The sequence below is a fragment of the Akebia trifoliata genome, chromosome 5 (genome assembly GCF_017979445.1).
Source record: "Akebia trifoliata isolate Shusen 1 chromosome 5, ASM1797944v1, whole genome shotgun sequence".
In the NCBI taxonomy this organism is placed as follows: Eukaryota; Viridiplantae; Streptophyta; class Magnoliopsida; order Ranunculales; family Lardizabalaceae; genus Akebia; species Akebia trifoliata.
The window spans coordinates 12,150,586-12,172,936 of NC_141379.1; the positions used below are offsets into that span (position 1 = coordinate 12,150,586).

The 22,351-nt window shown below is 35.8% G+C and overlaps 1 protein-coding gene across 2 annotated transcripts in view; it reads right to left on the minus strand.

The window, feature by feature from the left end:
* The window catches only part of SWEETIE (HEAT repeat-containing protein), a 108,799-nt gene that overhangs the window by 16,884 nt on the left and 69,564 nt on the right, over positions 1-22,351 (minus strand). The window contains exons 26-34 of one of the 2 annotated variants that reach the window (XM_086442803.1): positions 15,573-15,722; positions 15,341-15,390; positions 15,083-15,182; positions 14,938-14,994; positions 11,643-11,710; positions 9,517-9,610; positions 6,362-6,591; positions 5,879-6,035; positions 5,703-5,771 (exon numbers count right to left, since the gene is read on the minus strand). In XM_086442803.1, coding sequence (XP_086298929.1) covers positions 5,703-5,771; positions 5,879-6,035; positions 6,362-6,591; positions 9,517-9,610; positions 11,643-11,710; positions 14,938-14,994; positions 15,083-15,182; positions 15,341-15,390; positions 15,573-15,722 — 975 coding nt within the window. The remainder of the gene's footprint in view (positions 1-5,702; positions 5,772-5,878; positions 6,036-6,361; positions 6,592-9,516; positions 9,611-11,642; positions 11,711-14,937; positions 14,995-15,082; positions 15,183-15,340; positions 15,391-15,572; positions 15,723-22,351) is intronic. The other variant, XM_086442804.1, reaches the window with a different exon arrangement.

The following is a 22,351-nucleotide window of genomic DNA, read 5'->3' on the forward strand; positions in this document are numbered from 1 at the left end:
CGGGTTTCGGATTTAAGCTTTAAATTAGGGTATTGTGCAATTTTAGGGTGTCTACAGCTACCCCTCTTTATGAGAGTTACTTGCAACGAATTGCAAAGACTGGATGCAACAAGAAATTGCACAACTATTTCTTAATCAAACTCTAACTCGATCAGGTGTTACATGTAGTTTAAACTCGTTTCAGAGTATGTGGTAGTTTGTACTTATCTCAGAGTGTATAGTAGTATAAACTTGTCTTGGAACATGCACAATAATTTAAACTCATCTTGGAGTAGATATAATAGTTTAAGCTAGCTCATTTCAGAGCATATACAATAGTTTAACATAGGATCAATCGAAAGATTTGTTCAACCGCCTACCGATCTGAAGAAAAAACAGCAATCATTCAGATAACTCCGAAATGAGTATAAACTATATTTTCGAAATCCACTTGGGTTTACTAGATTCTACTACTTCAACAATCTCCAATTTTCTTATTCTAAAATAGTAGAATTGCGAGTTTTTGAGTTTCCCAGTAACAGAACACTCCAAAACGATCTTAAGCTACTAGAGAGTTCCAAAATGAATGCCAAAGACCTCTGAAATAACCATAAACTACCAACAAGATCAAGTGAAGGTCAACAATCAAGATTGTTCTAAACATTCTAAACTGAGCTAGCTTAAACGATTGTATTTGCTCTGAGATGAAGTTAAACTATCGTACATGATCCAAAATGAGCTAGCTTAAATTATTGTATTTGCTCCGAGATGAAGTTAAATTATTGTACATGCTCCAAAATGAGCTAGCTTAAATTATTATATTTGCTTCAAGATGAGTTTAAACTATTGTACATGCTCTAAGATGAGCTTATACTACTATATACTCTAAGATGAGTATAAACTACCACACACTCCGAAATAAGTTTAAACTATATGAACACCTAAGCGAGCTAGAGCCTAGGGGGCAGTTGTAGACACCTCAAAATTGCACAACACCCGAAATCGAAATCCAAACTCAAGCCTAAACCAAGTTAGACCCCAATTCAAATTCAAATTCAAATGCAAAACCAACTCCCCTTAATTCTCTCAACCTCTATAGTCAATAACCACCACCTATTTTTTCTCTATCACTCCAATGAGTCAATAACCACCACCTATTTTTTCTCTATCACTCCAATGAGTCAATACCCACTTCTTCTTTTTTTCTCTCAAAACATATCTATAAAAGAGATTTGAGTCTCAACAAGAAAAGCACCCAATATTCCAAGCAAAAAAATTCAGAGAACAAAGTCTCTCTCTCTGTACAAACTTCTAGAGAAGATATTGACACTCCTCCCTAAAGCTCTCTTTCAACTCTCTCGGATCGATTTCTCGGCTCTCCCACTCACAAATAAGATAAATAAATTTTTTTTCTTTTTAAGTATCATCATTGAGATGTGTTTTGAAGGAATCAATATATCTTTTATTTTCTATTCAAGTGAATCTTAACGAAGCAAGGAATCATTATATGTTTTTTTTAAATCTCTACGATAGGGATTTTTTGTTTTGGGCTGCATTTTCTGGCTGCCTTTGTTATTTTCTAGTTTGGTAGGACTTGATAGTATATCCTCTGCTTTTTCCTGGTTTGGGATTCTACTGGTTATAAGGCTATGTTGCGACAAGGACGGCCATGATAAGGCTGCCCGCTATGCGACACAACTGCTATGCACTGGCTTATCTGTGTCTACTGGCTTATCTATACGATAAGGCTGCTAAGATAGGGTAAAACACACAAACCTAGAGTTTATGTTAAAAATTTGATTCTAGGGTGAAATCCCAAGAACTAAAAGTAATGAAGAATCTCTACGTCGAGCAAAAGAAACTAGAAACTTCAATCTAGGTTTGAGATTGATGAAAATCAATCGCAAACACTAAAACTAAGAACCAATATCAGGTTCTTATGTTCAAAATAAATAAAAAAACAAAGGGAAGAAAAATCTCTTCTTTTTCTTTTATTCATCAATCTTCAAAAAAATTAACTCACTGAATTTGTTTATTGGAGCTCTTTATGTAGATAACTCTATCATAACAACTTAGAAACCTTCTAAAATACTAAAAAGTAACTTCCTAATCTATCTATAATATATTACTAACCTTGTAATCCTATTAGAACTCGATTTAAACATTTAAAAAGACTTATAATTATAACCTAAAGAATAAAAACGAATTTTAAACATAAAAAAAAATAGAAACTAACTAGGAAAAAAAACTTTCTAAAATTGAAATAGAAACAAACTAGGAATACTTAAGCAACTTAACAAATTGAAACTTAATCAAAGAAAGAGTCCTAAGATAAGTTGGACTAGGTCTTGTGGGCTAGTCAAAGATTGGACTGAGTTGAATCGGTCAAACAAAGTTGAGCCGGTTTGACTAATTTAACTCTGTCGATGTTGTTGATTTCTTTTTTCGATGCTTCTTAACTCGATCATGGGCATTGAGATAAGTGTCCGCAAGTCTATCTACATCATCCTCCCTAGGTTGGAGAGAATTCGCTCTTGAATTCATAGCAGCATCATTAGGAGGATTACCGAATCAACTCACTATATTTTCAATGGACCAAACATCGAGCTAACCCATTGATTTGATGTCTGAAAGAACCATGAAATTTCACATCTCTAATGAAATAATTATTGACCTGACCCACTGATTCGTCATCTCAAAGAATCATGGAATTTCCAAATTTCTTACTGGCTCGATTATTGAATCAACTCACTACCACCAATTGACAAGGTCAACATGTGGATCTTGACTTGGGAAATTCACAAGTGAGTTCTCACCTATGGATCATTTTAACACATTGTTCTAATTGATTATGTTAACGTACCACTTATGCAAAGCATTAGTGAGTCGACTGTTTCATCTTTCTAAATTCCAAATGAAGCTTTAATAATGACATTTGCACACGCCACATCGACTGGTCATGTGACTCAGTCTAGCCGTGAAATCTGATTTATCAATTGAGCGTAGATGGAAGGTATTGCCGAAGATGAGCTAGAAATCTTCGGACAATTAGTTAGTCAAAGATATATAATTGATTTGAGTATCCTTCAACTCGGTTCATTGTACATTAAATGTAAATATCAAACAAAAATAAAAAATTTGCGAGTCAAAACACTGAGTGATATTAATTAATTGGGCATGAATGGCCACCCGATTTCATTTTTTTATTTTTAAAACAATTTATTTTTCTAGCAAGTTGACCCTAGGGGAGAAGTTTACGAATCACATATTCAAGTTGGGAAGTTCAATTATCACTCAGGGAAGGTGTTACTCGTACACTTATGTTTCATATGCATGTACCAAAACTTTATTAGGGGATGCGATTCTAACTGCTTGCTATCTGATCAATAGTATGTTCTAAATGGCCAATCACCTTTTTCAGTCTTATATCCCAATGTTTCCCCTTTACGGTTCCTTGTTTGTTTGGATGTGTGTCCTTTATCCATGTACTTGATCTAACCATGAAAAACCACCCCATCAATCTGTTAAGTGTCTTTTTGGGTTATTCTCCTACTCAGTAAGGGAATCGTTGCTACTTCCAACTTCTCATCGGTATTATGTCAATGTTGATGTCACCTTTTTTGAGACCACTCTCTTCTTTTTATCTCGTCGAAAGTCATATGATTTAGATCGTTTACATCCACAACAGGGGAAGTTACCATCTACTACAGCTAGTCCTTCATATGTTAGTCTTGTTGTCATTCCAGATGTGCATATTAGTACTCCATTGCGCGTTTATGAGCATACTACGTCCCCAGTAGTAGTTCCATATGGACCATCTTATGCTACATTTGTCAAGTCTCAATCCATGACTTCTACTGAGGCTTTTGCTACCTCGATTGTTTCGAATGCTAATCTTCCAATTGTTGAAAGGAAAGATACTCGTACATGCATGAAACATCCTATTATTGATTTTGTTTATTTTCATAGGATGTCTCCTTCCTTTTGGATTTATTGCTCTCTCCTTGTCTGTTGTCTCTATTCCTACTTCATACACACAAGCATTATCTTCTCTAGAATGGAAAATGGCTATGGATGCGGAGATGATAACTCTTCATCAGAATCATATGTGGGATCTTACTCCACTTCCTACTCAAAAGCAAGTTGTTGACACTCATTGGATGTACACCATCAAGTATTTACCCAATGGATCTGTTGAACGCTTAAAGACCTGTTTGGTTACCAAAAGGTACACTCTTGAGGTATTTTAGAATTGAAGGTTCATTTGTCAAATCAGATTCATCATAAGGATGTAGGGCTTCTTCGTTACTTTTTAGGCATTGAGGGATCCAAACCTAAATATACACCATTGGACCCCACTATAAAGCTTGATGCAAAGCAAGAGGAGGTTTATGTTGATGTTGCCTGCTACCGTCGATTAGTTCCTTACTATTACCCATCCCGACATCACATGTTGGTGTAGTTAGTCAATTTATGCATGCACAACGAAAACCACATGGGGATGTTGTATTTCGCATTATGCAATATCTCAAGAGCTCACCAGGCAAGAGATTATTGTATAGCCCATCTCAAACTTAGTAGTCACAGGTTTTTCAAATGTTGATTGGGCTGGTAGTTGTACAAATTGTCAGTCAACCTCAGGATATTGTGCTTTTGTTGGTGGTAATTTGGTAACTTGACATAGAAAGAAGCAGGATGTGATTACATGCTCTACTGTTGAGGCAAAGTACAAGGTTATGGCTCATATTTGCATGTGAGATTTTATGGGTTAAGTCTTTACTCAAGGAAATGGGAATTGATATTCCCCTTACAATATATCTATATATTGTGATAGTCAAGCAACTAGCTATATTGCTAGCAACCCAGTGTTTCATGAGTAGACAAAACATATTGAGGTGGATTATAATTTTATCTATGATATGTTATTGATTAAGCAGATCATTAATCCATACATCAAGTCAAAAAATCGATTTAAGGGATGTACAAAGTCGTTGCCGATTCTAAATTATGTACCAAGCTAGACATGTTAGATTTGTATGCCCCAGCTTGATGGGGAGTGTTTTCTAAATTTAATTTATTTTATCTTTATATAATCGGTAGCATTGGGCCCATAAGCCCATAACTTATTATATAAGTGGGCCCACACACACACACACACACACGCACACACATATATAAAGGAGAGAGGAGATCTATCAACTAAGTTAGACTCTCTCTCTCTCTCTCTCTCTTTCTCCAACGTTTTCTCCTCCTTCCTTCTCTTCTCAAACCCTAATTCTTCAATCAAACATAGATATATTTCAATCAATGTGGAAATGAATACGATTTCGTGGAGATGTTACCGAAATATTCAGGAAATCATCATTAAACTTTACTGAATAATAATAAAACGAACATGAGAACTCATTCATGTTGACAATTATTTGAGAGCTTAAACAATTACTGAAACGAATTATCATAGATAAGAAAAAAGAATAATATTTCTCCATTAATAACATATTCCTTACTTTGTATAAAATAAATTACTAAAGTGAACAAACTATGAGTACTATACTCACACATTATTAATATATATATCAACATTAAGAATTATATTACAAGACAAGATTATTACACTAAACACAAGGGTTGACTTTCCAAGATGGATTGCAAAATAAAAAACAGACAATAAGTGGTTTCTTCAATAATTAACAAAACTGTATATAAGATTCGCTAAGTCATACCTTGTCCATAATGGTACTTAGAAGTTGCACACCTATTGGCTGCATGTTTTCAAACTGGATTGTGCTTATCTGTAAAATACAAAATGTAAATCAAATCTATACACATAATAAGAAAGTTAGTATAAGAATTGTAAAGAAGAATGAAAATAAAATTATGTGCATCATTTTGGATTGACCTGATACGCAAGTGCGACTAGCTCTTGTATATGCAAGACAAGCCAATCACGGTTTCCCTGTCCATTTACTGATGATCTCCTAGCCAATGAGAGGTCAAAATGAGCGGGATCCATTCCAACAGCTGTGGGTAGATGACTCAAACACCTACAGTTCCAACTAATACCTAGTAAATATAAATCTTACGTAAAATGAAAACAAAGTCAAGTATAAATGTCATTGTTCTTTGTCGGGACCATACACTTATCACATATGATACTGTAGCTTGTGTTCCATCACAAATAAATCTTGAATCAACTCTAACCGTATTCTTTAGAAAATTTTATGGACATGGAAATACCAATGAAAGGGTATGATACATGGTGTGCTCATTGTAAATGGACGTCTTTTTTTTCATTAACAACCAAATCAGTACTAAACAAGTAGTTTGGAAAACTAAATGGTCTTTGAATTAAAGCCACGGAAACCATAGAAGAACTACATACTCTGCAGCAAAAACCCTAGTCCTATATCTGAGATGATCATCTCTTATACGATCAACACCAGAAACATCAATGGTGGAACCTTGTATCTGCCTGTCTTGTGCACTGGAAACCATGTTTTCATCATCTTCCCCATAATATAACCTGCTGTCACCATCTGAAGTGCTAGGAGGATCATGTTTCGATGTAATAGTGTTTCGGTAACCATTTCTTCTTGTTGATGTAGCAAGAACCTGGGCAAGAATTTCAAGAATTATGTTAAGTAGCATGCAAACTGAGATGACAAGGCAAGTACAAGTTTTTAGTGCCCTGATATTCTAAGATACAGAATAGCATTATGGTACCATAAAACCACATTATCTGAGTAGCAAAAATATATGTTGAATGGAATATGAATTTCAAGATAGAACCAATGACTTTTCTTTTTAATATAAATACGATGTATTCCTAAGGAGTATCCTATGTACAAGCTAGGTATATTTACTATTGATTCCCAGATTTTCTTTATAAGTAAAGGTTGGGGCATTCAAAGGAAAAGAAAAAAGGACTAAAAAGCCCAATCTATGAATGTAGGATGGGATGAGAAGGCCTGCAACAGAAACCCATATGAGGTCCCTCCTCAGTTAAATTGCAAACTCTGGCATAAATACTTTCCACTTGAAATATCAAGCTTGTATGAGTACCACCCCTGAAATATTTTAGAATATGCTCTACTTCAAACAAAGGCAACTTCATCCTGTCCAAATTCACATATTGGTAAGCACCAGTATAGACTTACCAACCTTTTCTGTAAGAAACAATAAATATTAGTCATAATAAAGGACTATGGTTAACTCCCTCCATTGACTTCACCACCTAACTCTTGCATAAATACTTTCCACTTGAAATATCAAGCTTGGATGAGTACAACAACCCCTGAAATATCTTAGATTCATCATTGTTGGATCCTAAAAGAGTCTTTATTTTGGCTTTTAATAATGTACACGCAGGCCTACACTCCTTCCCAAGTTTGGTTTGTGATAAATCTGAATTTACTAAAATAAACCCATACCTCATGTTTCCTATTCTGACATTTCCTAAATTTTTATTTTTGAAAGATTATTACTAATCCTCTCTAAATTTTTTAAGAAATTCATATGTACTATTGATTGATTATAACTAATCGTATACAAACTAATCTTGTACCCAATTTTTTCCATATATCAAATTTGTCCACGCCTGTGATCTACTTGAATCTGTGCAAAACCTAACTGCATGGATGCTGAGTGAATCTCTCAAATCATGTAGTAGAGACTGTTGAAACTCAGTCATGACTTCCAGCAAGCTTCAATCTAGGTGGTAAAGTCATATAAACCACCAAATAATCTACATGTTTGCAGCCAAAGAAAGTACTCTTACTGAGTTCGTCATGGCTATATAGACAAAAGTTTCATTGTAGTTTATCCCACAGGTTTGAGTAAATCCTTTAGCCATTAGTCTTGTCTTGTATCTGTCAATAAAACCAACAGCCTTGTGCTTCACTATATAAACCCACTTACAGCCCACCAGTTTCTTTCCTCTGGGCAGAAAGACAAGTTCTTATATTCCATTTTTTACAAGTGCTTGCAATGCATTCATCATAGTTCTTTCCACAGTGGGTAAGTAAGGACATTTGCAACATTAGATGCCAAGGAAATAGACAACAAGACCTAACAAAGCTCTGATAGGACAGAGACAATGAATCATATGAGACAAAATTAGATATAGGGTGTTGTATATATGTACATACACCCTTACGAAAAGCAAGGGGAAAATCATCATAAACAGAAGTACCATGATCAGTAGGAGAATCCATGGGTAGAAAAACTATAGGGTAATAGAAAATGCCAATAATGGTAGGAGTGCCCATGTCAATAATAGAAGATGCAGGAACTGGCATAGATAGGGGAATGGAACTCTTTTCATTGCTACCATGAGGCTCACTTTAAAGAGAGGGTTGGACACCAAGTATTAGAACAGACTCAACAAAAGCATCATTCATCAACACAAAACGATGACAATTAGCTGAATGATAACATTTGCATCCTTTTGACTTGGGAGTATACAAATAAATGCCTTTGAAAGCCTTGATAACTAGTCCCGATGAAAATGAAAAATATGCACATAACAAAAACAAGAAGATCAGGACTCATAAGAAAAAATCCATGAACTATCCTAACCTTGTCACAGCTAGAATATATGTCATAACTGGAAAAGACTAAGGATATACCAATCATATTATCAGAGGGCCTTGAATCAATTATACCAGTAGTAACCAATGGACTTGAAGTATCGGAGAACGTAGACCCAATACCTATGTGAGCAAAAGTGAAAGTAGAAGCTAGCACACCGAGTTGGGTCATCATGGGTGAAGTCGCTCCAAGTCAGAAGTGAAAAAGTCTGACCCCAAAGGATGTAATATCTATGGTGAAATATCCTAAGTCATGGAATCAGCAGTATGTGGCTCGTGGCGAGATTTATTTCCTCTTTTCGGGTAGAACAAGTCTCCTAAGCAAGTTTTAAAATCCTGTCTGAAGACAATATTTTGATCAAGAGAAAAAATGACACAATCTTGACTGAAACATTCCGGGACAATCTGAAACATTCAAAGTTTAGGGGTCAATTCCAGTCCCACCAGAAAGCAGAATGTCTCAATACAAAACATTAAACCATTCACTTGATGAATAAATTCCACATCTCAAAATGTATTGTCATGTAATGTATTATGTATCATGAGAATGAATGTAAGTTTTTATGACCTCCAAGGGAAAAAATCACTGTCGTATATTTATTTAGAATGGACATTACCCACCCTAAACACAAGTAAAGTTCCTCCAGAAAATCATGAGCAATTCTAAAAAAACAAGAGGGAGATGTATAAATCCCATTTCACAATATATTAAGTAGAAACATCACTATTTTATGAGCAAAGCTAGATCCTTCATATGCTTGGACATCCATTCCTATTTACATGTAAAAATTCTTATTGGAAGTCCGGAACCATATAATTTTGTTTTGTTAATAGCACTTTTCACCACTAACTAACAGTGTTTCATTATATGCAGAAATCCAAATCCAAAGCATACAAATAATTTGGCAGTTGAATAAAAGAATCTTCAAGGAGTGGCAAGGCATGTTACCATGTTACGACATATTAAAATCCAATGTGCAGGACATGAAGGGCACGATGTATAAAGCAATCGATGGATAGTGGCACGCACCAAATTCGCTATCCTACAAGAATAAAGAGAATTTGAGATTGGGGTATAGCAAGATATCATACAGCCTATGTACGCTACTGGTTTCAGTGCATGCCTGTTAGATATATCAACCATACAAGACAATTAGTTTAAAGAAAAACTTAGATAAAAGATAAGGTTTGGTTAATGCAGAAAAAAATTATAGCACCGTAGAATGAAATGTAAGCATCTTTGAATTTCTCAACAAGAGTTGATAACTGCCCAACATCCACCTCCATATGCTCACTAGGGAACTTAAGTTGCAAGATTGATCCAATAACGTTGGGGAAGGATACAAAATAAAAACAAGAATAGTTTAGTATTTTAGAGTAAGTTTATAAAGATGAAAAATTTTCACAAGGTTTGGGTTTCACCCCACCAGAGACTATCCAAAATTCTTATACAAACCAGAGAACCAATAGCCTAACAAATATCAGGAAATGAAGAATAGATAATATATATCCAAAAAGGATCAATGGAGCCTTGCAAGAAAATGTCCACAATTACCTTTGAGAAATTAGCCACAGAAATGACAGAAAGAAACCCTGTTGTGTAGTTACACTGAATAGTGTGATGACTGATGACACAAAAGTTTTCTACTTTCTTGTAGATGTACAATATGGATTGTTGCTTACTGTTAGTTTTGATGCAAAATATCAACAAATTAAATTTCCCAAACTAATAAAAAAAAAAAATTACGAGATTTTTCTAGTGATTTCTTGTCATTTCATTGTGAGAAAATCCATGGACATGGAAGTCTGCCGTCCAGTATTGTTGGATTAACAAGTGACTTGCCTTAGAGTATCGTCATCAAAATTTTCTACTGTGCTCCCAAAAGTGTCATATTGCCATTAAGTTGGTATTGGTGAGGTTCATTGGAGATTATCAGCTATTACATTTGCTAAAAATCTCAGTAACACTTTCCATAACAAAGAAGAGAGGAAAAAAAACTACGTTTAGGAGTTTATGTGTTATGTTTAGTTGCAAGTCAGTCACAAAACTCACTAAAAGCTTGCTTTCTAGATTCATTTTGACAGGCAACGCATGCTTCTTTTGTCTATGCATTTTACTCTTTGGACAATCTCACCTTAACCCACTCTCTCATGGTAGTGCATTTTGCTTTGAAGAATCCTTAATTGCTCAAACGGAAGAGAAAATTTTCAGGCTTTATGAAGAGACAATATTACCAGCACCATAAGCAGCAATAACAAAGCAAAACGGAAGCCAAACATATCTGTAAATGATCTACAGAGACAGTTGTTGACATCTGCATCGTAGTTCAAAAAAGGAGGATAAGAACTAGAAGTGGTTCAATCCTTTGCAACAATGTCACTGATCTGGGAACAGCTTTTTAAATATCTGCCATCAACTTTTCATTCTCTCAAAAATAAGATATCAAGAAAGATAGAAATCAAGAGTGGAGTTCAACTGTGAATGTTCTGTGGGCTGACGAGAGAGTAGTAGAATATTACGTTTAAGAAATATAAAAGACGTCCCTAATGAGCTGGAAAACCAACAATCGGTTTTTAATCCATATGCTGATATTAAATCCTTTCTTTACTTGTGAAATTTTTACACTTTCTCAACTAGGAAAATCTCATACCTAAGGCTTAGACCCATAGCTCAGTTGTTTGACACATTCTAAAGCAACTTTGAGATCGTGGGTAAAAGTCAGCTTACCCATCCAAAAAATAAATCCCATGCCTCATTCGATAATTATTTAGTGATATCAAAAGAGCAATATTTGCAAGATGAAAAGAAATTATGATTTTAAATGAAAAGAACTTATGGTGATATAACCTCTGAAAACAAACTTTTTGAACAGTTTGAGATGTAATATAAAGGGAAATTGCAATGCAGTCCTTTACTTAGACTGGATCCAATAAATAATAGCTTTATAGAAAAGGGAAAAGAAATCATCAACATAGCAAAAATTCATGGTTTAATATTACATGGTAATAAAATTTATTGCCACATCTCAAACTCCAATAAGGAAAAAAAGTAGGCAGAGAGAGCCTGTTACATACTCGGAATTAGTTTCTTCATCGAGCATATAGAACAAGTTTTCTTCTATTTGCTCGCCAATAATGGCAACCTGAGAAAGAGATGATCAATGACTACATCTAAATACAAATACTCTTGAAAAAACAAACAATAAATTTACAAATTTAGAATTCAAGTTTAATGTAAAATTGTGACTAAGATTTAGATAACAAGCATCTAACCAGGGACGAGATTTTAATATCCATGTCACCGACATTCATGATTTAGGTGACTTCCCGATTCATGGTTTGCTAGTAAATATCAAAATATATCATTTTCATGACTTACTACTTAAATAGCATCATTATCCATTCTACTATAGAGCCTCTAACTCAAGTTGCAAAGTTACACAACTAACCAAGATAGGCCAACAATTTACGATGTTCTCGGTGGTCTTTTTATCTCAGTTTGAGCAACTTGGAACACAAATTCTAGCCATGTCAGCTCTTCCTCCTGTTAGAACTGTTTATACTATTCTATTGGATGACGATCGCCATCATGTTCTTATGGCTTCCGTGTCCAAATATATATGGGTATTTCTCAGGTGCATGTTGCATTTGTCACATCTGTTCACCCACCATCTATGGGCCCTACTAGAGGGACTGATGGAGACAGATGAGGTCATGGACGTAATCAATCTACTGTTACTTGTATATTGTGGAGAGTTGGGCATGATCATGATCACTACTATCGTCTTCATGGTTACCTTGATGGTCACCCTGAATGTTCATCTGCTCATATTGAATCATTCAATATCACCAAGATACAATTCATCCCATTGAATTTATAGGAGAAGGATTAATCATCTTTATGGGATTAGATCCCGATTTATTTTTAGCAGGTTAGGCATATTTATCTTTGTTGCATGCATCGAAGTAGTTTTCCATTTCAGTTAATTCATTCTGATATATGGTGTCCTTTCATGTTACCTCATTATTCTTTTCAGTATCTTGTTATGTTTATAGATGACTGCACCCGTGTTACTTGGATATATCTTTTGAAATCTAAAGACAGGGTCTTATCTAATATTCAAGAATTTCGATCTATGGTCCCAATATGGTGTTCTGCTCAAGTCTCTGCATTTGATAATGGTGGTGAAGAACCTCTCTCTCTTTTTCAATATCTCTAGGATCATGGTATGGTTCATATGTGCATACACTCCTCCACAAAATTGTGTAGTAGAAAGTAGGAAGAGACATCTTCTTAGCGTAACTACATCCTTGTTTCAAGGTATGCACATGCCCAAGTCTTACTGGTACATGCCCTTGCTTATTATTTGCCTCCTGACTACTTCCCGAATCTTAGAGGGTTGTACCCCATTTCATACCATATCTACTCAGAATCCCCTTTCTCTCCTTAAGTTCTAGGGTTTTAGTTGTACTTGCTTTGTTCAAGACATTCGTTCTAGTGAAAAGAAACTAGATGATATTGCTATTAGGTATGTCTTGATTGGCTATTCTATATGTCCTAAAGGTACAGGTATTATGAACCTCAGACTCAGACTGTCTTCACTTTTCTAGATGTCTCCTTTTTTTACTAGGTTCCTTGTTTACTTCTCCTGAATGTTCTGGCTCTGTCTCCATATCTCCTTGTCCCCTACCTATTTCCATAGTTTCTTTTCACCCTCCTTTGAAGCAGTAGGTTATCTTACATATGTTTGCAGGAGATTGTGTGCTCCCTCTTCTATTGCATTAAAACCTCCATCCTCCCCGCAGGTGGCTCCATCTGGTATTATCAGTTCTATGTCCCATCCTCCTATTTTACCCAATACTATTATTCGTACTGATATTCCACCTGCTGCTGCTTCTAATCTTGATTTTCCTATTGCTTTCCAAAAAGGAGTTCATAAGTGTGTTTCCACTCCTTATCAGCTTGCTTGGTATGTATGTTACAAGGCAGTGTCTCCTTTTCACATGGTATTTGTGTCTACTAGTGACACTATCTCCATTGCTTGTACTGTCCATGTAGCCTTCACCCTGAATGGAAGGCTGTGATGATAGAAGAAATGAAGGCCCTAAAAACAAATAACACTAGGCAACAGGGTTTGGTATTTTGTATCATTGGTGCAAGTTAGATGTAGCTTTTAAAGGGGTTCTCTTTGAGGAGTTTGGCTTTAAGTGAGACTCTTTGTGTTCTTCGTAATTTTTCATCTGTGGCTTTTGCCTCCCTTTGTTTTTGTTGCTTTTGCATCTCTCTCTGTATTTGTGGTTGGTCTTGACCTCCGTTTTAGTAACATATTGGTTTGCCTATCATAAAAAAAAACAAACAAATAACACTAGGTAGATAGTCCTCAGGGAAAAAAACTGTATATTTTCATAGAGTGTTCATTGTGAAGCACAACTCTGATGACAGTGTTGCTCAATACAAGAAAACTTAGGCAGGAGCAGCCACAGATCGGCAATCTGGATACTGTTCATTCCTTGAAGAAAACTTGGCTTCACAGAAAACTAAGAACAACCTCTTGCTTCTCATTTGAATGCTAAAGCTGAGTGCAAAGCTATTGCCCGCGGCACATGTGAGACGTTATAGCTTTGCCCCTTTATTTCTGAGTTAGATTTTGCCATTAGTGGTTCCATGCCTCTCGACCGTGATAATGAGGCAACTCAAAAGATTGCGTCGGATTCAGCTCCTCATGAAATAACTAACAAGATTGAAGTTGATGTGCACTTTGTGCTTTGTGAAAGAAAATGTTTGTGATGGCTCCTTGCTCCTCTAGTATGCTCGTTCTTTTGAAAAACTCGTAGATATCTTCACCAAAGTTGTTAGGCTTACTATTGTTCATGGTTTTTCTGTCAAGCTGGGCATGCTGATGCATGTATTCCAGCTTGAGGGAAAGTATTGGTTTGTATGAAGTGTGTGTAGTATTATAATGGGGTCTACAAAGTAATGGTACAATTGAAAAGTTTATGTTTTAGTATAAATACAAATCCATTAGAGCTCAACTCTTTTTTTTTATCTTTTTTTTTTTTCCTCATAATTCCAAGTCTTCCTTTGGATTCAGATCGATGCATGGTAATGCATCCACATGCAAGTTTGAAGTCAACCACTTTTTTTTAATGAAGTCAATTATACCAATGACAGACATAACCATTCTATCTATAAAAACTCTACATGTACTAGACATGTAAATAATATGATATAACCGTTCTAGGTTTACAAGGAATTATATAAATAGGTCCCTTGTACATAGTCATATAGTAACAAAAGAAATAATTTATGGATAAAACTAACTCGAAATATATAAAAGATAGGTACAATAAAACACAAGTAATTTCTCACCGGATCCTTTTCAATTAGATGCCGTAGAGTAGAAACAGCTAAGTGCCTAAGTGTTGGCTGTTACAAAGCATAAGTAAACTTTGTCAAGAAAAAGATTCAAATAAATTGAGATAATTAAGAAGAATACGATAAGTTGCAATGACACCTGTCTTGAGGACAAAGTAGGAAGAAGGGTTTGAACATGGGAGTGCACAGAAACAGCTTGTGGGGCAAAAAGAGCAAGTTGCTGTGTGAAACGAACACTCCTGAAAAATTAATATGTAAACCCACGTGCTCAAATACAAAAATAAACCTACTTTCACTAAAAAAACAAGCTTCTATTCATGCTGGAAAAAGGATCATATATAACCATCTGAAAATAATAATAACAAAACAGAATGAACCAAAGAACTACTTCACATACTCAAGAAGTGTTGCTATTTCTTGCCCTGAGCTTATCTCTGCAACAACAGACTGCGAGAAAATATAATATCAGAAAAAGTGGGGAAAAAAAGAATGTTGAGTCAGTCAAATTCATTTAATTTGGTATATTGAGCAATATTATTTGATCAAGAAAAGCAGCATAGCAAAGCTAAGATGATTGGCTGTTTCCGAATTCAAGTTCAGATACATTCAAGAGAAGCACATAACAAAACCTTGCAACGTGAAAAGAAAATGCTGCCAGGAGCGAGCTCAGGACCAAGAACAGCAACAATAGCATTTATAAGGCGTGCTATCCCCTGCCGAAGATCAACCCATCCATTCTCTTCGGACATAAGAATTTCCATGGCAAGCAATAGTGTTGCCTACACATTTAGGGGGCAAAGGCATCAACAATTAAATAATTGGTAATGAATCATTATGATGCTCCATTGCATGCTATCATTTTGTAAGCACGATGTTAAATTTGGACATATTTACATGAAATAGATTGAGTTATTTCCATTTCTACAATGCTCAACAAGAATTCATTGACTATTCTATGTACAATGTGGAAATCATGTTTCATTTTTAGTGAAATATTTTGTGAACATAAAAATTTTACTGTAAAAATTCCAAATGTAAGAATGCAAAAAATTTGTAGAATTAGTTTTTTGAAAAATAAATTTTGATCAAAATATTCTTATTCTTTTATTATTTTGAAAAAAAACATTAAGTATTAATAAATTTTGTAAAAATAATAAATTGATTGACTGTAGAAAGGATAAGGAAATTACACATAACATGAATTCATTAATGGAATGAGTAATGTTTGACAACGCATATATAAATCATTTTATTTTGATGTACCCCAAGTATATAAACACATAAATATAAGAAAATTAATCCATATCTAAGGATGTAAATGTAGTCACTCATAACCCCAACCTCAAATTTTTGGTATAAGGATTTGATGATGAGATACAGCATTTTATGTTCTAATTAGTTAGAATATACAAACATATAACAATGTGTAAATGTAATACTTAATAGTTTATTCTTGTAAGCAAATGTTTTACATAATAAGGTGCATGTAGTTCACGTGATGTTCACACTCATCATGGTTGTTTGTCGGATTTCAACGACTTAGAACTGTGTTTTCAGGCTTGTTTAATCATATCCTATAGTTTCAATGAAAGTGTCTTTAATATTTTCATCATTTCCATAATATTTTCATGAAAACTGATTTACTTTCCACATTGATTGAAATACTCCTCCTACGAATATATCCATTTCCAGTTTAAGGAAATAAGCAACTGTGAAAATATTAAAATTTATATGCATAGAAAGTAAGTTCGGTCACCCCTGTCATTAAAAAAAAAAAAAAAAAAGGTAAGTTGAAAGCTTTTCACAACATTCAAAAATTTAAAAAAAAAATGCTATCAACTTAAAATTAGATTTTCTCCATCACCTTTTCATGGTGAAACTATACAACATCATATAAAAACATACAAATGGAGAAATCCCCCCACTGAGTCATCTTGTTTAACACAAGAATGCTTCCCATCCAATGGAAAACATTATTCATAATTCTCAATCCTCTCAACCCCAATTATACATTGTAGATCCTCCGCAAAAAATTATTAAAAGTAGAGTATGAGTTTGCGAAATTTCGAGTCCCAAGTATCAAGTCATCATTAAAATAAAACAAATTCAAAAATGACCCTTGTGTCCCTGGGACACTATAAATACCAAACTTAAGAGAAATTTCCAGATTTTCTACCTTTTGTGCTCTCTTCTCCTCTAAAATCTAATCCTAGCCTCCTCCTACCTTGGTTTTCATCTACTAAAAGATTTTGTTATGTTTCAACGTAAAAGAAAGAATCAATCAGCTCGTCGTAAGCTTCGAGGGAAACCGAAGTAGAACTTTTGACCACATTTGGGAGTAAGACATCCAACTCAACTCGATCTCTCCCATTCTTCATGGACTTTATAGATCAAATCTAAGGTAGGGAACTTCTAGATCTTCCTGATAGTCGTAATTTTCGATGCATTGTAGTTTTTGATTAAAAAATCCTATATTTTTATTATAAATCAAGAAAAATTATATCTTTACAATCTCCATGTTTATAATTAGTCATTTTAATGTTGTTTCTTTATGGATCTTGTTTTAAAATTTTGATTTTAGAAAGTTTGGGTGAATTTGGGCAAAAATCGAAGGACAATAACAAAACCTTTACGCTCAATTGACTGAGGTCAACCCACTCAATCTACCAACCAGTCGCCCCATGACGAAGTGCAAAATTTACTCTTCTCAGGTTCGATTGACCCACCTCGGTGTACCCACTAGTCACCCCATGAACAAGTGCAAAATGTGTACTTCTCGGGTTCAGTCGACCAAACCAATGTCACTCACCCAACTCTTTGTGAATCAACTTGGAACCCTATTTTTGACTATTTTCTTCAAATGATTTTATGAAAATTGTTTTAGATATCTAAAATTGATAGGAAACTAAACTTTTATCGCTCTCAATGAGTGCAAAATTGGTTGAATTTGAAAAGAAAATGGTTTGAGTGTTAAAGTTTCAAGGAATTACATTGTAAGTATGAATGTCTTAAATTTTATAAATGAGTGTGTAGACTCTCTTTGGGTGCGTGTTGACGAGTGGATACCCAAGGTTAACATTCAGTTTCTATTATCACGAGGCGATGTTGCATGTTTATTTATTTTTCTGTATGAGATATGAGAATGAGTTTGTTATTTATTGTTTGCCGTGTTGAGCGGTTGCATGACAAGAAATTAGATATCCATTCCACACACTTGTATGTTAATTTCATTTTGTTTTCAAAAAGAAAAGTACTGTTAAATAAGTCTGTGTTAAGTCTATATCCTTTTTGGTATTTTCCCTTTACTTATATTATGTAATCCTTATATATTCAAATTAGGACTAATTAATTGAATTACTTTTCCTTAATCTTCTTCTATCAAAATACGAACTTAATATCAGAGCAGGCCTTTCTTTCCTCCACGTCACCCAGTTCAAATCTCCATGTGTTTTGGCCAAGTCCGGCCCACACGTGCGGGGGTGTGTTGAGTTTAGTTCCACATTGGACACAAATTGCCTTGTCTCTCTCCTTATAAGCTATTGGGCCTCGCCTACCTTCTCTACAACCCTCCAGCGGGTCTTTGCCTACTCGTCAGCGACATAAGTGTCATCATTGTGGAAAGTTGGGTCATGTGAAGGCTCGTTGTTATGCACTTCATGGTCGTCCTAATCAGCATTGTCAACAGTCTCAACGATCTTCAGCTCATGTAATTTCTCAGTAGACGACTGATTTAGCACTTCCTTCAGCTACCTCCTCATCGGATTAGGTATCTCTATCCCAAGCCAAGCTTGACAAGTTCAGAAAATTCTTCAATCAGATAGAGACTTCATCTCAACCGGTTTCTACCTTCGCTCACGCAGGTACCTTTGCATCTGCACACAATGTTTCCACCACTTTCCCACCATGAATCATTGATTTTGGTGCCTCAGATAACATGACCGGTACGTCCTCCCTATGTAAAACCTATAGTGTTTGCTCTGGTCATCGCAAGGCTCGCCTGGTTGATCGTTCTTTGTCTTCTACAACTGGTCAAGGTCTTTTACCTATTACATCCTTTTTATCCTTAACTAACACACTACATGTTCATCAACTTACTACTAACCTTGTATTCGTTAGTAGTCTTACCAAAAATTTGAACTGCAGTGTAACCTTTTATTCCTCTCATTGTGTCTTTCAGGATCTGGAGTCGAAGATGACGACTGGCACTGGACGTGAAGTGAATGGATTGTATCTCCTGGACGTTCCCGATTCCCCTAGCACCCATTCTGCTCTTTAGCTTAGTAGTAGCAGTAGTCAGTTTAATAAGGCTCATGTAATGCGTTGGCATTTACGCTTAAGCCATATTTCCTTTGGATATTTGAAACACATGTTCCCTAATTTATTTAATAATAACAATTTACTTGATTTTTCTTGTGAAACTTGTCAATTAGCTAAACATGTGCGTTCTTCTTATCCTATTAGTATGAATCCTACTACACCTGTTATGTTTGACTTAATTCATTCTGATGTGTAGGGTCCTTCCCCCATCACATTCACTCTTGGTTTTCGCTATTTTGTCTTATTCATTGATGACCACAGTAGTACCACTTGAGTTTATCTTATGAAACACAAGAGTGAAGTTTATGGGATCTTCAAGCAATTTCTTGCTATGGTTCAAACCCAATTTGGTCGTACCATCAAGACCTCCGTTCTGATCATGGTACTAAGTACACCTATAGTGAGGTCTTGAAACTTTGTTTAGAGTCTGGCATTGAGCATCAAATGTCTAATGTTAAGACCCCTCAGCAAAACGGTCGATCAAAAAGAAAAAATCGCCATATTTTAGAGTTAGCCCGTGTCATTTCTATTGGCATGAACGTACCTCAATCCTATTGGGCTGATGCAGTTCTTACTACTGTTTACCTTATTAATCGGACTCCTTCCAGTGTTCTTCAGTTTGTCACACCCCTCTCTAAGCTCTCTCTAGATCGTCCCGTGTTTCCACTTCGTCCTCGTGTTTTTGGGTGTGTCTGTTTTGTTCAAATTCTTAACCAAACTCGTTCTAAACTTGACCCTAAGGCCGTCAAATGTATCTTTCTGGGTTATTCCTCTACCCAGAAAGAACATCGTTGTTACCATCCTCCTTCTCGACGACGTTTCATTTCTCGAGATGTTTCTTTTTTTTAGCGTACTCCTTACTATAGTGGGTCTGTTGGCATTCAATCTGAGTGGTTTCCTTTAGATTCACCTAATGATCATTTTCTTTCTTTATTTCCCCTTCTCATGCATGTTCCTCGCTCTCCACCCCCCCTCAGTTACTCCTCTCCTCCATTGCAGGTTTACTCTCGACGTCCACGTGATCCTACCATCACTTCTATGTTCGGCTAGCTCGCCTCCAGCTCTGCCTCCGTCTCCGTCTGTTCCCTGTGATGATCGTTCTATTGCCACTCGTAAGGGTAAGCGCACTTGTACTTATCCCATTTCAAATTATATATCTGACTCTGCACTATCACCCTCCTATCGGAGTTTTCTTTCTTCTGTTTCCGTTGTTTCTCTTTCTACTACTGTTGCAAATGCTATTGCTCATCCTAAGTGATGAACAGCTATGAATGATGAGTTGACTGCTCTTGAAAAGACTCAAACTTGGGAAATTGTTCCTCTTCCGCCTGGAAGGAAAACTGTGGGGTGTCGTTGGGTATTCACACTTAAACATAATCCGGATGGTTCCATTGCTTGTTATAAGGCCCGTCTGGTGGCCAAGGGTTATGCTCAGACTTATGGGCTTGATTATCAGGAAACTTTTGCTCTGATTCACAAGATGACTACCATTCGCCTTCTCCTTTCTATTGCTAATATTCGAGGGTGGCCTCTCTTTCAATTAGATGTCAAGAATGTTTTTCTCAATGGTGATCTTCAGGAAGAAGTCTATATGGTCCAACCTCCTGGGTTTCTTACTTCTGCTTCTCCTGCCCATATTTTTCATCTTCGCTGGTCTCTTTATGGCCTGAAGCAGTCTCCTCGTGCCTGGTCTGAGCGCTTCACTAAGGCTATACATCAGTTTGGATTTCATCAGAGTTCTGCTGATCACACCTTGTTCTTGCGTCACTCCCAAGGCAAAATTGTTGCTCTGCTTGTGTATGTGAATGATATTGTCATTACTGGAAATGATGACGATGGCCTTATCGCGGTCAAAACTTACTTAGGACGTCAATTTGAAATTAAGGACCTTGGACATCTTCGCTATTTTCTGGGTATTGAGGTTGCACGGTCCTAGTCCGATATATTTATTTCTCAGCGTAAATATGTCATTGATCTACTCTGGTCAGCTTGGATCTCGTCCAGCTGATACGCCTATTGAACAGAATCACAGGTTGACTGATTATGAGGGGGAGTGTTTGTCAGATATTGGTCAATATCAACGTCTTGTGTGACAATTGATCTACTTGTCTATGACTCACCCTAATATTGCCTATGCTGTTAGCGTTGTAAGTCAGTTTATGCACTCGCTTCGAACATCTCATCTTATTGTTGTTTATCATATTCTTAGATACCTTAAGGGATGTCCTGGTCGAGGTATTTTATTCAAAAATCATGGTCATCTTCGCGTTGAGGCATGGACAGATGCAGATTATGTTGGTTCAGTGACTGATAGAAGGTCTACTTCTGGGTATTGTACTAAAGTTGGTGGTAAAGTGGTAACTGTCTTCCTGTGCCGGTCCCTTTCTTACTATATTGTGATAATAAGTCAGCTATTAACATAGCTGCAAATCCGGTTCAGCATGACAGAACGTAGCATATCGAAGTTGATTGTCATTTCATTAGAGAAAAGATTGTTTCTGGACAGATTTGTACTCCCTTTGTTCCTACATCTCAACAACTCGCTGATGTTCTTACTAAAGGTGTTAGTAAAGCCTCCTTTGAAGATGTCTTGTCCAAGTTGGGTGTTGTTGATATCCACGCACCAACTTGAGGGAGAGTGTTAAATAAGTCTGTGTTAAGTTTATGTCCTTTTTTGTCTTTTCCCTTTACTTATATTATGTAATCCTTATATAGTCTAATTAAGGCTAATTAATTGAATTACTTTTCCTTTATCTTCTTCTCTCAAAATACGAACTAGTATATTTATGTAGCTATTTTGGGATCTGTTAAAGAGTCTATGAATGCCTGAAGGGATAGGTTGTTATGTCATTTCCAAAGTGACATACAATCCTAGGATGTACAGTTATGATAGTACACTCCTACGTAATATGGGATGCATAAGAGAATAGCATCACAACTGAGATCCAAGAGATTCTATTCTATCTTTACCAATGAACTATATAACGTAAAGGTCGTTTGTAGACGAGTGGAGATGTCTTTCGAGAATCATATGTTTGCCTGATAGACTTAATGAAGATGGTTAGTCAATGATTATTAACAGTCTAGAGTA